Source organism: Trachemys scripta, chromosome 11 (assembly GCF_013100865.1).
Source record: "Trachemys scripta elegans isolate TJP31775 chromosome 11, CAS_Tse_1.0, whole genome shotgun sequence".
Taxonomy (NCBI): domain Eukaryota; kingdom Metazoa; phylum Chordata; order Testudines; family Emydidae; genus Trachemys; species Trachemys scripta.
This window is the reverse complement of record NC_048308.1, coordinates 40,788,459-40,804,223: the sequence shown is the minus strand read 5'-3', so window position 1 is coordinate 40,804,223 and position 15,765 is coordinate 40,788,459. Positions and strand designations below refer to the sequence as shown.

At 38.2% G+C, this 15,765-nt stretch overlaps 1 protein-coding gene across 2 annotated transcripts in view; it reads right to left on the bottom strand.

The window, feature by feature from the left end:
- MTX2 (metaxin 2) overlaps window positions 1-15,765 on the bottom strand; it is a 46,090-nt gene that overhangs the window by 16,726 nt on the left and 13,599 nt on the right. The window contains exons 2-4 of one of the 2 annotated variants that reach the window (XM_034785734.1): window positions 13,270-13,304; window positions 13,092-13,139; window positions 12,065-12,111 (exon numbers count right to left, since the gene is read on the bottom strand). Coding sequence is in view for 1 of the 2 variants with exons in the window: in XM_034785733.1 (XP_034641624.1) it covers window positions 12,065-12,111; window positions 13,092-13,139 (95 nt within the window). In the remaining variant the exon portion in view is untranslated. The remainder of the gene's footprint in view (window positions 1-12,064; window positions 12,112-13,091; window positions 13,140-13,269; window positions 13,305-15,765) is intronic. The other variant, XM_034785733.1, reaches the window with a different exon arrangement.

Sequence of the window (15,765 nt, the reverse complement as noted above, 5' to 3'; positions counted from 1 at the left end):
CCCCCCCCCCCCCCCCCGCGTCCCGATATTTGTCTTTGGTGATCTGGTCACCCTATCTGGACCATCCCTCACAGGTGTTTGTCTAACCTGCTCTTAAAAACCTCCAATGATGGAGATTCCACAACCTCCCTATGCAATTTATTCCAGTTTTTCCTAATGTCCAACCTAAACCTCCTTTGCTGCAATTTAAGCCAATTGCTTCTTGTTCTATCCTCAGAGGTTGAGAAAAACAATTTTTCTCCCTCCTCCTTCTAACAACCTTTTATGTACTTGAAAACTTATGTCCCTTCTTAGTCTTCTCCAGACTAAACAAACCCAATTTTTTCAATCTTCCCTCATAGGTCATGTTTTCTAGACCTTTCATCTCTCCAATTTGTCCACATCTTTCCTGAAAAGTGGCGCCTAGAAACGGACACAATACTCCAGTTGAGGCCTAATCAGCGCAGAGTACAGCGGAAGTATTACTTCTCATGTCTTGCTTACAACACTCCAGCTAATACATCCCAGAATGATGTTCACTTTTTTTGCAATAGTTTTACACTGTTGACTCATATTTAGCTTATGGTCCACTATGACCCCCAGATCCCTTTCTGTAGTAATCCTTCCTAGGCAGTCATTTCCCAATTTGTATGTGTGCAACTGATCAGGAGTGGGTGAATGCGGTTTTGTGGCCTGTGATGTGCAGGAGGTCAGACTAGATGATCATGATGGTCCCTTCTGGCCTTAAAGTCTATGAGTACTTTGCATTTGTCCTTATTGAATTTCATCCTCTTTACTTCACACCATTTCTCCAGTCTGTCCAGATCATTTTGAATTTTAATCCTATTCTCCAAAGCACTTGCAATGCCTCCAAACTTGGTATCGTCCGCAAACTTTATAAGTGTACTCTCTAGGCCATTATCTAAATCATTGGTGAAGATATTTAACAGAACCAGACCAAGAACGGATCTCTAAGGAACCCCACTTGTTATGTCCTTCCAGCATGACTGTGAACCACTGATAACTACTCTCTGGGAACCATCTTTCCTATGCAGTGGGATAGTTTTCTCTTGTGCCCTTAATATGGTCATTCACCATTCATAGTGGGGCAGTGAGATGACTGACACATTTTTCACAATCTGTGTAATATCTTCCTAATCAAGAATTTATAAACATTCTTCCTCATAGAGACATTAACCTGTAAGGTGCTGAGAACTCTTATTGTATGAGCCATTAGACACACAGCTAACATTATAACTTAAAGTGCTGCAGTTTTTTAATATTCCACCTTTACACTCTACCATTACCGAGTCATCTGTGGACTTATCAAAACCTACTAATATTCTTGAAAGGTAATTTACACCCAAAACAAGGATATGAGCTACAACTCTTAACTGCACCTCAACAAAAGTTTTTTTTTTTAGGGGAATACCAGAAAGGTTCATCACAACATCAGTGACATACTGGTATTCACTGTTGACATCATCACTTTCAAAAGGGTACTCTTGGATCCTCCTTAACTATTTATTTGCTAGGACTTTGTTCTGACAAAAACATGAGAATTTAAATAAACTAAGCATTAGTGACTTAATGTGTGGTGTACATATTGTGACAATTGTTAAAGGAAATAACACTACTCCTAGCCACAGAGAGGGCCGAGGTCAGGGGTCCGATTATACAATTTCCCAGATTCCACCACCCATTCATAAATATTAGGGCTGGTCTACACTGAAAACTTACATCAGAATAGCTACGTCTCTCAGGTGTGAAAAAATCCACACCCCTGAAAGATGTAGCTATGCCGACCTAACCCCCAGTGTATACAGCGCTAGGTCAATGGAAGAATTCATCTGTTGACCTGGCTACTGCCTCTCAGGGAGGTTGATTAACTGCAGAGACAAGAGAAACCCTCCCGTCGCCGTCATGAGTGTATACACTCAAGCGCTGCAGTTGTGCCAGACTGTAGCGTTTTAAGTATACCCATAGCCTTAGACAATTTATTTCACTATAACAACTTTCACATTCTCCTGTATTAATGTGATTGACAGACTTGGGAAATTATGAGCATTAAAAACTTAATTGAAAACCACAATTAACAACATGTTAAGCACAGTTAATGCTTTTCATGTAAATGACAATTATGTTATACCCTAGATAATTCGAGGGTAAAGGAATCACAAGCAACATATGCTTATAGGTATCTATTGCCAGAAAATTTTGACTGCTTTTTTGATACAGTAAACATTATTATATGAAGAGAAAGCAGTAGACTAATATATTTGGATTCTAGTAAGCATTTGATTAGGTGTTGGGGAAATTACTCCAAATTAGTTTAAATTGGCTGGATTTGAATAATCATGAGGAGAGAAAACAGACAAAGACCACACAAAGAGGCACAAAAAGTGACAATGTATTGAGATGGGGATATTTGGGAGGAAGGATCTAGTGGACAATGCAAGGATCTTTGTCAGGCTTGATCTTATTTAACATCTTCTTTAGTGACTAAAAAGGAGTGAGCAGCACAAAAAGTGTATAGATGATACTAAACTGGAATGCATTGCAACACCAGCGAGAATAAAAAAATAATAGACTATTGATGACTTTGCAGCCCCAAGCGTCTCATTTTCTCGCCATGGTTCCTTCCATATATGAAGAGTAGGAGGGGTGACAAGGTGGTGTTCTACTTCATCTTTTACAAAAGAGCCCTTGTGGCAGTAGGGGATTACCCAACATGCTCTTGGACTTTTCAACGAGAAGAGATTGGAATCACTCCAACTCAATTCTGTTAAGGTCCACAAACACATCAGTTCTACTTCACAGTCAATGGTAGCAAAGGCAGACATATCTATTGGTTCAATATTCATTAACAGAGATCAGTCAACCAAACCTATGCGGGCTCTGTCCCATATTCAGGTCTAAATCCAGAATACAAAGGGCCAAGAAAATTTGATGATTCTAGACAACTCAAAAAGTTGCTTTGCCAAATCCTTCTTTAAAAAAGAAAAAAAGAAAGAAAAAGAAAAAAAGAAACAAAAAATGCCCCCAAAAGGTTAGGAACTGGGCAATAATTGGGAAGAGGACTAATATCAAAAGATAGTTCATTGAGAGTGGGCACAACAATCACTTGTTGAAAAGATGCCAACACCTCTAATGGGAAACATTAATCTCTATCAAGAGTGCATTCAACTCCCCCCATAAATGATTTTACAAGTCAAGAGGATTTTACAGTTTGCAGGCCAAAACCTAACGTTCCCCCAAGACCTTCAGAACCTCATATAGGAAAAATGTAGCATTTGCACACATCCACTGACCTCAGCATGGATCTACTACCCAAGCAGCAGCCAAATTTTAGCAATCTTGCCAATGAGCTCTTTAAGGGAGATACTCTACTCTGAGTGAACGCAGTGCAGAGTCACCCCTTGCAACACATCTGCCACTCATAACTTCAGATGAAAAAGTGTTCACAGCTATTTTAGTCAGGAAAAATGTTCATAGCTTTCCAAGTCCCCCTCTAGGGAAGTCTTAGCCCCCTCAGCCAAAAATACTCAAATACCAATAGAAAAAGGAGCACAGCTTCAAAATGCAAACTGAACTCCTATTTGGTAGCTTAGAAAGGGCAAATGTCTTTTTCTGACTTATTAGCATCTGGCCATAAGAGCTGGTGTAGATTAACAAATATTTAAAATCAAGAAGAATAAAGTGAAAACTGATCAGTCTTCTCCTTATTTCCCTAGCCTGTATTACAACAATAAGCAATAATACTAGTGTCCAGGACACTTAGAAAAGAAAAGGAAACTTCCTACAAGAGTCAATGTGGAATTCATTGTCACAGGAAGATATCAAGCCAAACATTCTGTCTGGATTTTAAAAAGACTCGATTTTATGGACTGCATTTGTAGTTCAGCATGCTATAACAGTAATCGAAGCTCACATTTCTGGGTATAAGATTATTGCCACTGACATCAAGAATTCCTTCCCTATCCACCCATCCCACGGGGTTTATCGGAGGGGTTTACCTTCTTCCGAAGCAATGATATTGGCCACTGCCAGAAGCAGAACACCAAACAACGTGGACTTGCAGTGCAATCCGGTATGGCAAGTCCTATATGATCAATATAGCTTCTGAAGGTTAGGTTCTATTAAAAATTATTCCTAAAACTGAAGGTACGTTGTCCTCTCTGTGGTTAAGGTTATTAAGCTTGTGGCAGACAAACAACCCATCTCCTACAGCACAATGTACTCCAGTACAGGACCTTAGTTTGCCGATTTCATATTCATTTTTGGTTCCACTTAGTAGTAGCAGCAGTAGTAGTGTATCTACTTTATTTTCAATGTCAGTATGAAACAAAAAAGTGCATTTTAACTGCAAGAGAATGAACTAACAGCAAATATGCAAAGGGCTCGTGTCAAGCTTTAACATGATATGGATTATGAAACTAATAAACCTCTTTCACATGTCTTTCATTTTAATCAAGGGAGATGGCACATCCTGTCAAAACAGCATTGTTACCCGTGTCAGTCAGTTCTAAGATGCTCCTATATAGTGACTTACAATGTCAAGCTACTGAGCACATGGGTGTCTCTTAATATTAATAATCAGGAAAAAAATAAGTTTTCAGCCTCTGTATGAGCTTTTGAAAATGGGTTTCACCTGTAAATTTAGTTTGATTTTAGGTGAAAGAACTGTTAACTAAGAAAACATATGAGTTTATATTAATTGACAGAATTTGAATAGGACACAGTTTGATTCTGTTAAAAGAACAACAAATAACAACAACATTGATTAAAATAACACCATCAACTTGTTTTATTTCCCCAATTTCAGAAAATCCAATTATCTGATAGAGCTCCTTTTAAATAGCACGTGTTGAATTTTGGTTAGCATTAAAAATAAAGAGAATACTCTTCCTGCACACATTGCTAATGTTCAGAAGGGATTTGGGGAGGCCCAGGAGGACACGGCAGAGTTCACTCAGAATCCCTCTCCTTTCTCTGTACGCTCACACATGCCTGCCATTTTCACCTTTGCTGCTGCTTTTGAAAACTCCCCTCAGAACTATGCAATAGACTGATGTCATCATACTAGGGCATAAGATGGGAAATGAAAATGCCTATATATAGTGCTATTAGGGAGAGAAGGTGGGTGAGGTAATATCTTTTATTGGACCAACATCTGCTGGTGAGAGAGAAAAGCTTTGAAGCTTACACAGAGTTCATGTTCACTCCTATTAAATGTACAAAGTAAAACAAACAAAATAGAAGGTTTATTCTCTTTAGCCTTTCAGTTAGTCATCCTAGGTGTTACTTGAAACACTAGCAGATACCAAAAAATTTTTTTCAAACATAAATGTTATTTTTCAAGTTGACAATGTATCTCTTAGTGACTCATCCAATAAGTTTTTCCATCTCAAAGCAGAAAACACACACCCACTAAACACAATACTCTAAGCATAAATTCCAATTGGATGTAAATAATATCAAGATTTCAGTATTTAAGGTCAGAATCACTACCTCCCACCCTCTCATTCCAGAGCTCGGACAGTTCACATTCTATATCCCTGAATGCAAAACCCTACTTTCAGATGACAAGCTCCAGGCATCTTTCAGAGGAGACGCACATTATCAGTTTCATAATTAAGTCCAAACCATTGTAAGTAATATCTCATTGACTAGTATTTTAAAAGCACTCACAAATGCTACTATGAAGAAAGAGATTTGTGTTTTCATTCTTATTCTGTTTCATCAAGACACAAAGGAGAATCTGTGATGACAACTGAAGAATTATTCTTCCCCTTATTGAAGGGACGTCTTTTAAAATGAAAAACCATGAACAAATCTACAAAATAATTCAGTTTTTATATCAAACAGCTGCAGACCTTGTAATTGAAATAGTGTGTCTAAGGCTACAAATGAAAACTGTTCAGTATCATTCTTTGAGTGACAGATTAAATTCCTAATCCAGTTGTGGTAATGGCCACATTTGTAGTTTAACATAAATTAAGAGCTTAATTATATTTGCGACTATTTTAAACAAAATAACAAATTCCTTTGTACCTGTGAATGTAATTTATAGCAAAGCCAGGTTCATTTTCCCAAACAATCTATTTTACACTGCAGCAGAACACTGCTATAATGGTATAATGTAATTCTTGTTGTAGAATGTGGAAAGAGTAGATTCACTGGTAGCACAGAGAAGGTTTTGAAGATAAATGAAGATGCTATTCATTCAGGGGTAATTTCATCTTAGAACTATATGAAAGATGTTTCACTCACATGCTGTAGTTGCATGGCTAGGGATTTAAGTGTATTTTCAGCTACAAAGTAATGATGCTAGATCAATTATGTTGATACTGTATTTCTCATCATGAAGAATTTTAGCTTTTATTCTGTTTAAAAATGGATTGTCGGATTTTCATTTCACTACTGAATCTTTGTTTTGTATAGGGCAACAACTTAAAATTCAGCTTACTGTTTAGCTTCAAAAACAAAATTACACAATTCATATGCTAATATCACAAGCCTGCAAAAAACTATCAATTATGGGTGATTTACCTCAACAAGTTATCAAATAATTGTGTAAATAAGCAGTTAACCTGGGCAATTTAAACTTCTGTTGCATAAATGTCCCTCTTTGATGCAATACTACTAACCAATTCTAGCCCCCTTCTTGCAGCAATACATAGACCAAATGCATGGTTTCTGCAACTGATACTGGATTTTAATATCACTCACTATATGTTCTGAAACCACAAGATAGTACCACACACTATGTAGTACCTGCCTGAAGGTTCTAAAGTATCAACATGTTTAGGCTTGTGTACATAACATTTTTAGAGAGAGAGAGAGAGAGAGAGAGGTTACAAAAATCGTTTATAATGTAAAGTGTTAGAAAACCTAAATATAGGATCATTGTTATACAATACACATAGTATTTAAAGCAATACATACAAGATCAGCCTCACATTTTATATAAGGATGTAACAGAACACTCACTTCTGGAATTTAGAACTGAATACTAAAGAGGTCTTAGTTCCCCATGCATCTTGAGCAAAATTCACACACTCCTTTTCCTTCCAGCATAATGTCTGAGTAATTGAATTTTGTGTGGGAAACACAATGGAGATTGTGGGGACAGAATCTACTTCTAGATTCAGGCAAAACAGCCTGTCTGCTATTCCGTCTCACAAGCTGGAATACTATCTGCAGACCCTCCATGCCCCCTTGTTTAAGGCCCATTGATTCATAAAAAACACAAATCCAATTGCCCCACTTCTGGTTTCTCCCTGACTGTTAAATGTCTGTATTACAGAGGTCTCAATAAATTTGTCTTCCAGACTTACTTAAGATCACTGAAATAACCCTTATTCGGTCAGGTTTTAATTCTGTAATTTCTCTTCTTTTATGTGTTTCAGTCATTATATGGATTACATACGTGATTCACAAATAAAATGCCTTATTGACTTGAGAACATACAGGCTGCTACAAGGAAATAAAATATAGGAACTGGAAAACACCATCTTTTACTTTTTAGTATTGCAGTAATGTCAATAAGGGCTGGGGCCCAAATGTGGTAGGTGCTATGTGAACTTGGAGGAAGACCATCCTGAAGAGTTTACAGTTAAAAATAAGAGTTTTTAAATAGTATTATGTAAGTTATTAAAATTGAGTGTTAGTAATTTCCATTTTGCTGCTCTCCCTCACAATAGTAAAATGGTACCACAGAGAACCAACACAAAATCCTTTTGTCAAATTCTTAAGGTTCTTCTTCCAAAATTAGAGTGTGTGTTTAAGGTACAACAGAATACAGCAGGCAGAAATTGTAAAATTTGAGGCATTTAAATGAGATTTTCATATCTGGGGAAGGATTTGGGGGACAAAAATTATATCTTTATTTTTATTGCTAGGTGTCTGTGGAGTCCTTTCTATTTGTCCATAGGATGAAATAAATGGCTGGGCAGGGGAGACCAGGAGAGTATTTTGCATGTATACACTGGTCTATAAAATAAAATAAAAATATATTAGAAAACCACTGCTTTAAAAATCAACACATTTGCAGTTTGCCAGAGGGAGTTATCTAGGGAGTATAAAATGTTCTTCTTTGCAATAATACAGTAGTGTGTGTGTGTGTGTGTGTGTGTATATATATGTGTGTGTATACATATACACACACACACACACACAAACTATACTGTATGTATTTAGGATGTCACTGATTAATATTCTGTTAATGGTTTTCATTGTTAACTACATCCACTCCTTTTTGGATATACTGAGGTTTAGCTATTGAGATACTGTTTTTATAGTCAGAAGAAAGGAAAAACAGGAATATTGAGTACTTGAAAATTCCATCGTAAATAAGGTGAGGGAAATGATTTTTGGGGAGGAAGATGATAGGAACACTGAGTCATATCACTTATCTTGATTTGTGTATGTAATTTTTCATTAACTTTAATGGCAGCAAGGCTGCACATATCATGGGAAGAAAAGAGACTTTATTCTACGTCTGACATTCTCTACCCTGTAGCAGGATAATCATCACTGAAATTACACCATTTTCCTTTTATATGAATTTCTTTGCTGTGAAAGTAAATTGACATTTCGTATCAAGATTTGCAGCATAAGATCAAATTATCTTCATTTCCAATAGGACTGTATAATATGCTACTTTAGTTTAGTGGACAAGTGGTGTACACCAAACACCGTGAAAGATCAAGGGATTCACAATTAAATCTACTTTCAGGAATTGCAGGTTACCCAAACATATACACCTCCAAGCAGGATCAGCATAGGAGTTCCACAATGGGAATTTTTAATTAAACGTAAGAAGGCACTAATATTCAGTATAATGACTATATCATATCACTTTCTAAAAAGGTTACCCCCCGTCACATACACCCAGTCTTAAGTTTGTACTGCAATGTGCAAGAAATAGGCCATATAACTCCATTCAATATGTACATAATCAATTCCTTATACTGAATCTTTAGCTTTTATAAGAAAATGTCTGCAATAACCACTCACTCACACACACATACAGAACTTATTTTTCTTTCCACAGTATCTGTTCCATAGCCAAGCAGAAACTGACATGCTAGATCATGCTCCCGGAAGCAGCCCGTACCACATCCCTGCGACTTCTGGGAGGGTGGGGGGGAAAAGAGGGCTCCGCATGCTGCCCTCACCTGCAGGCACTGCCCCCCTCAGCTCCCATTGGCCGGGAACGGGGAATCACGGCCAATTCGAGCTTCAGGGTAGGTATCTGGAGCCAAGGGCAGCGCACCGAGCCTCCCCGACTCCCAGGGATGTGGTGCCGGCAGCTTCTAGGAGTGGCGCGGGGCCAGGACAGGCAGGGAGCCTGCCTTAGCCCCGCTGCATGCTGCTGCCACCTTGGAGCCGCTCAAGGTAAGCAGTGCTGGCTGGAGCCCGCACCCCACACTCCAATCCCCTGCCCTGAGCCCCCTAACCCCCTGTCTTGAGCTCTCTGCCGCATCCCTCCTGCGCCCTGACCCCCCCCCTCACCCCTCCTGCACCCCAACCCCCTGCCCTGAGCCCCCTCCCGCACGCTGCACCCCTCCCTGCACCCCAACCCCTTGCCCTGAGCCCCCTTGTACACCCCGCACTCCTCCTGCACCCCAACCCCTTGCCTTGAGCCCCTTCCTGCACACTGCACCTCCTCCCACTCCCCCTACCGCACCCCAACCCCCTGTCCCATTCCTACATTCATGGCCCTGCATGCAATTTTCCCACCCAGATGTGGCCCTCGGGCCAAAATGTTTGCTCACCCCTGTGCTAGATGCATGGTAGTGTTACCACTTGTAAAGACTGTGGTCAGCTTTTATTTTAACTAATTGCTTAGTAATTCATTAGTCATGCCCTTTTATAGATATATATATTTATTCATCTATTCTTTGCGAGCCTGCCAAGGCAGACATCATAAAGAGGTGCTATGATGGAAAGGAGATTTCTAGAAGGATTTGGTGTAGGTGACAGCCAAATTATGGCAAGTTTAGGGTTTTATCTAAACCATCTTTCCTGAAGGATCTCCTAGCAGCCCCCCCCCCCCCCCCCCACACACACACACACACACACACCAAACCTATTTAATCAGAGGAACACAGAACTCCGAGGCATCTTCGCCATGCGTAAGCCCAAACAAGCAATGATCAACCTGTGTGCTATGTCTAAGGGAAATCCATGTACCATAGGTCAGTGGCTGAGAGATACTGGAGAGAAAAAGAAAGGCAGCTTGTTTAAGAATATATTGAGGAAAGAAGTCTCAGGTATTGGCTTCCTCTCTTCCTACCCCAACACATGCCTATACACCCCTCCTTAAAAACACGCACACAATTCATCAGAAAAAGATACAACTGTTCCCATTTTTGATGTTGCCTAATGCAATGTATGCCAGGTGAGCTAATTTTAAAATTGCCTGATCATTAAGCAATTTTTTTTTTTTTAATTACGCATCCTAATATTTACATTTTGTGGACAGCTATTTTTTTTAGATCACAACTGTGTTCCTAATACAGATTCTTCTAAACTGATACCATTCCCCCATACAGAATAAAATTGTTCCATAAAGTTTAAATCAGATATCTACCAAAGTCATATTTATAGTCATGGCTACTATCAGCTGTCAAGCCAAAGAATATTGAAGAAAAACAGGCATTTTTAATATATTATGGTTAATATATCATCTAAGTGACATGTGCAGGATAACAATAGAATTGGAATGGTCAAGCAAAAGGCTACATTAGAAAAGGAAACTTCTGTTTTGTTTGGAAAGAAACCAAAACCACACCCGTAACCCTGATGGATAGAGAGAAAAGATTCATGAGAACTACAAAAGTAAGGGTTTCTGGAGCTAAAGCTAACATTGAGATCAAATGCTCAACAAAACTCCTTATTTCTTCCCACTGTAAGGAATTATTTAAAACATACTGCACCACAGAGAGAGGGGGGTAAAACACTAGCATCTGTTTTTCAAAACAAATGGAAAATTTGTCCACCTATCAACGAAACAAGATACTTTGGGCGGGGGGCAGGGGGGAGGGGAAATTACCAAAGGAACACTGGTATTTTCCAGACTCTCAGCAAAAAACGTATTATATATTTTGGACAGAATAGGGTCCTTAGAGGATTGCTAGAGTGACCAAAGAATCCTGAAGTTTTGATTGGCATTTTTACAAAATACAGGTTAGTGAACCTTTTACATGATATCTCTAACGGTCCCACTCTGACCAAAAGAGATGCAGCCTTCTGGGATACATAAGCCCCCAAAAGGCTATATTAACTAGCTGTGCAATGGACTAGACCACACAGGGGAACAAGTAGAAGTGGGAGAATGAATCAACCCTCTTCCACTGCCAATACTAGAGTTGCTTTGGAGGATGGGAAACTTTTCTTGCCAGCCAGTCCCTCTCTACTACTGGGGGAAAGTGTCCCCTCAGAATAAAGAGCAGCCTCTGGGGTCACTGAACTTAACACGTTAATGGAGTTTACATGGACTTTCTAGCCACAAAGGCACTTTTAAGCAGATTAGAGCCTTAAATTTGTCAATTATATGGACTACCTCTAACACACACTGGAGTGTACAAATATACAGTGGATTCTAACTCTTATATATAGTGGAACTGGATTCCTTGCGTTTTGGGGATATTGGCTTTGAGGATAATGTGACCAACAAGCATATAATGAGTGGTCTTTGGGAGGACATCTTTCCCTAAGCAATCCAAAAGGGAGATGACAGCTGGAAAGACAACAAAGGTCAAATAGGAGCTGCCAGTAGTGTGTCCAATTCCGATTATAAATAGGTAGACAGATGTAAATATTAACAGATGCATAGGCACTAATATTAGGATTCTTAAAAACAAAATCAATAACACCTCAATGATAAAGAATAAAAGGAATAATTTCAACTTTGAAAATTATGTTGCGTCCAGGAACATACAATGTTAAAACTACAAAGTACTTAGAAAATTTCTAAATATGTCATTTGAATACTTTTTATGTAATTTACTTACGATTTAATCCTTCCAAGAAATATTTTAATTTAACATCTAGTTTAGAAAAGATGATGCTTTACCTGGACTGCAAGAGAAGATGCATTGTCAGAAAGCAAAATTTGCTCCTCTGTAGAAAGAAAATCAAAGAATATAATTACAAGAAATAGTTATTGTTTAGTTATTGACGTGTAACTGCATAACAGTCTGTGTTAAATCTCTTGTATATAAATTAAAAAGGCAAATACTTCAACAGAAAATATATGCATCATTACATTAATTGTATGTTATGCTATCGGACAGCAAAACATGAGCTATGAATACAAAAATATACCAGGAATATTTCTTCTAGAAATGCCCTCCCATTTATCTTATTTTACCAGAGATGTACAATTAGAAACCCCAACTAAAAATACAAAAAAGGTCTCAATTTTAAGCCAATTATTCCTCTACTAATCAAAGTTAAATAAAATACCATCTTCATAATTCCTCTAGCTAAAAAGTAAAAGCATTCAGAATCCTCAAAAAACCAGCTTGCAGTTAATATTGCACACTGTGTCTAGGTCTGTCACACAAAAGAAAGATGACAAGTTCGCTGCAATAAAAATTCCATGCTTAGAAGACTAAGGCTGCTACCTATTAGTCTTCATTACTTTGCAGTCTTCTGACAACTGTAGCAGGCTGCTGAGCCCCAAATGGGGGCCATAATGTGATCTGATGATATATGAAGAGCTGCTAAAGGGAGCCTGAACCATCCTAGCCTATACATTTTAACAGTTCCTTTTTACTGAGAGCCCACTTTACCATAAGACTTCAAAAATCTGCTGCCTCAGCTATTGGTGCAGTAAATCTGCCAACGGTGCCTGCAACCACATCATTTTACACTGCCTACAGCAGCCAATATAATGAGTCAATAATAAACCAAGGACCTTATAGGCCATGAATAGCTGGTTTATATTGGCAGATGCAAGCTTAGCTAAAACCTCTGACCAGACAAACACAAAGGAATCTCTTCTTAACAGTTTCTATTTTCCCTGAAGTTAATTATATTACTGTATATTTAATGTTTTTAAAAATAAAATCATTAATTGCAGAAAATAATGTACCCACCCTTCAGTTGCTGATACAATGCAGCATTTTCAGGCCAAGGTTCTGCAGCTGTGGAAAGAAAAGAAATTCATAATTAAGCAAGCCAACCAACAATATGCTAGCGGACGTGAACTGAACATGAATGTTACCTAGAGCAGAAATTAGAATTTTAGAGCCATTGATGAAAAATTTGACCTACCTTAAAAATGGCCCACTGTTATTCACACTGCTCTCCTTTTTCCAGAGAATGGAAAGGGATGGGAGAAAAAGAGAAGTCTGATTCCTCCCAAAAACGAAGGCAGCAATATTCCTTAAATTCAAGTTATGCCAAAGGGTGACCTTACAGCTCTAAAACCATAGTAGCAAATTTCTTCCTAACTGTAAGAGTTCTTGTACACATTCGCATCAAAACACACTATGCTCCATTCTGCCCACTCACAAGACAAGTAATTTAAAAGCTGTAAGATAAAGAATTCTGATAAGAACAGGACAGACACGCAGAGGAGAGATGGCACAACTGGCACCTACAAAACTAAGTTTAAGGGTTTGCTTTGGGACAAAAAGTTTTCTGCTGTTTTAATGTTCGTTCTTGATTCAGCACCCCCTATAACAAAATCACCAAGCTAAGTGTTTGGGCACTTCATAAGGCAACACACCAAGTAGATGGTAGTACTGAAGGTTTATTTTGCCACACACAATATGTGACCGAAGTTGATATTTGTCAGTATTCTTTTGAAAGACTATCAATTTTTCAAAAAGGCAAGATATTCCAACTAAGAATCTGTGTGTTGAATCAATCATGCACCAAGTGAATTTCTGGCATAGCATAAATAATCATCACTACCAATGTACTATTGCTAATAGTGGTTAGATAACAGACAAAATGACATTACAATGAACTATTACATTTCTTTGTCAAATACATCTTGTATGTCCATTTTAAGGTGTTAATTCAAGTTTTTTTGTTTCAATCAAATTGACTAGTTGTGATTAAAATTCATTCTACTCACATAAAAAATATTTTTAAAAAGTCTACAAATGACTATATGTACAGCAAAACAGAAGCCTGCCACTGGCTAAGAAAAGGTCATTCTTTGTATCAGCTAGCCTTCAGAACTCTAAAGAAAAATACCACATGATTTCATAATTAAAATATTCTTTTTTACTACTTCTGCACTGTTAACTTTATATTTTATGGCAGTTAGACAAGATTGTAAAGCTTGTAATAATGTATACACAATCTCGCAAAGGTCACTACCCTAACATCAAGCACAAAAAGCCTACCAGTATGGGCATGAGAAGGTAACTAATCACATCCAAGTGTCATGACAAAGTGTTTTATGTTTTCTTATAGCATTTATTGCTTTTAAACCCATCCATTAAAGTTTGTTTCCTGGAGTAATAATTCTTGAGATGAAATACACTCTTATTTATTTAAAGAAAAAAAAAAAGATGACAACACAGTGTACCTGGCACCAACTGCTAAAATAATGTATTTAAATTACATTTCCTGAATTCAGTAGAAGTCCAGGCTCACAGAAATGTTGACATTTAGTGACATGACCACCATATGTGAATGGACCAACTACTATTTGCATGCTAAGAGGCGGGAGTACCGCCAAAATCAAATGATCTGTGTGGTTTCCACCATTTGGGGTGGAAGTCTAGTGAGATTTCAACACCAAATTGACCTCAAAATGAAGCCTAATCTCAATATAGATCTGGATGTAGACACCATATTTCCATTAGGACATGTGCTAAGCTCCTTCACTGAAGATACAGCTGCACACAATATAGGGCAAATAGTGAAGGTACCTATTTTTTGCTGTGACAACCTAGATGTCCTGTTCAAAATTTTCAATCATATCCCATATATTAAAAAGGATTGTCATCTTAAAACCTGGTATATATACTCAGCTGTGGACTTCACATTAATTTTGTTAACCATTACATATAGCCCTAAGCTCCCAGTCTCAGGTGTGTGGAGGAGCACAGTATAGCTTCAGGGAGAAAGGTGCAATAATTGTTTTAAGCCACAAATGTGCTCACGCAATCCTAAACTGACTGGGCACAGATACAGCCCAGATAGTATTGCAAATTTTCCCACACTGCATTGCCAATATATCGCAAATCCTGATCTAGAGTAACTACTTCAAGGAAGTAAGAGTGTAGTACTGTCTGCGTTCAGTCCAGGGCAACACCAACAACAGTGTTTACCTCTCTGCTAGGTGTGATGGTGCTTGGGTGATGTGGACCTTTGTCTGCAAGAATTGGAGTGAGACTATCAGTTTAGTTCTCACAGACTACTCATCACATGGTAAGAGCCTTTGGTCACTGAAATCTGGCCTAGGATAGTAAACAACAAACTTGGAACAATATTCTGTTACTCATATCTCAAAAGAACCATCTTATAAGATTTACCTTAGATTCTTGCACACTGGGCCAAGTGTGCTTGAAGAGTAGCCAAACTACAATACAAAGGGTACCCTCTCAAAGGCCTGCACAATTCTCATTGACTTGACTGAGAATTATGTTATTAAACACCTATACACTACTCCATTACTCACCCTGTATCTTGTGGGCACCCTATATGCAGTCATTTCATATGTTGCTTTGTACAGAGGTTTAATACCACAATATAAATCTGACAAATGACAAGCTATGAAAGATAGAAATTTAATTCAGAATGGTATCA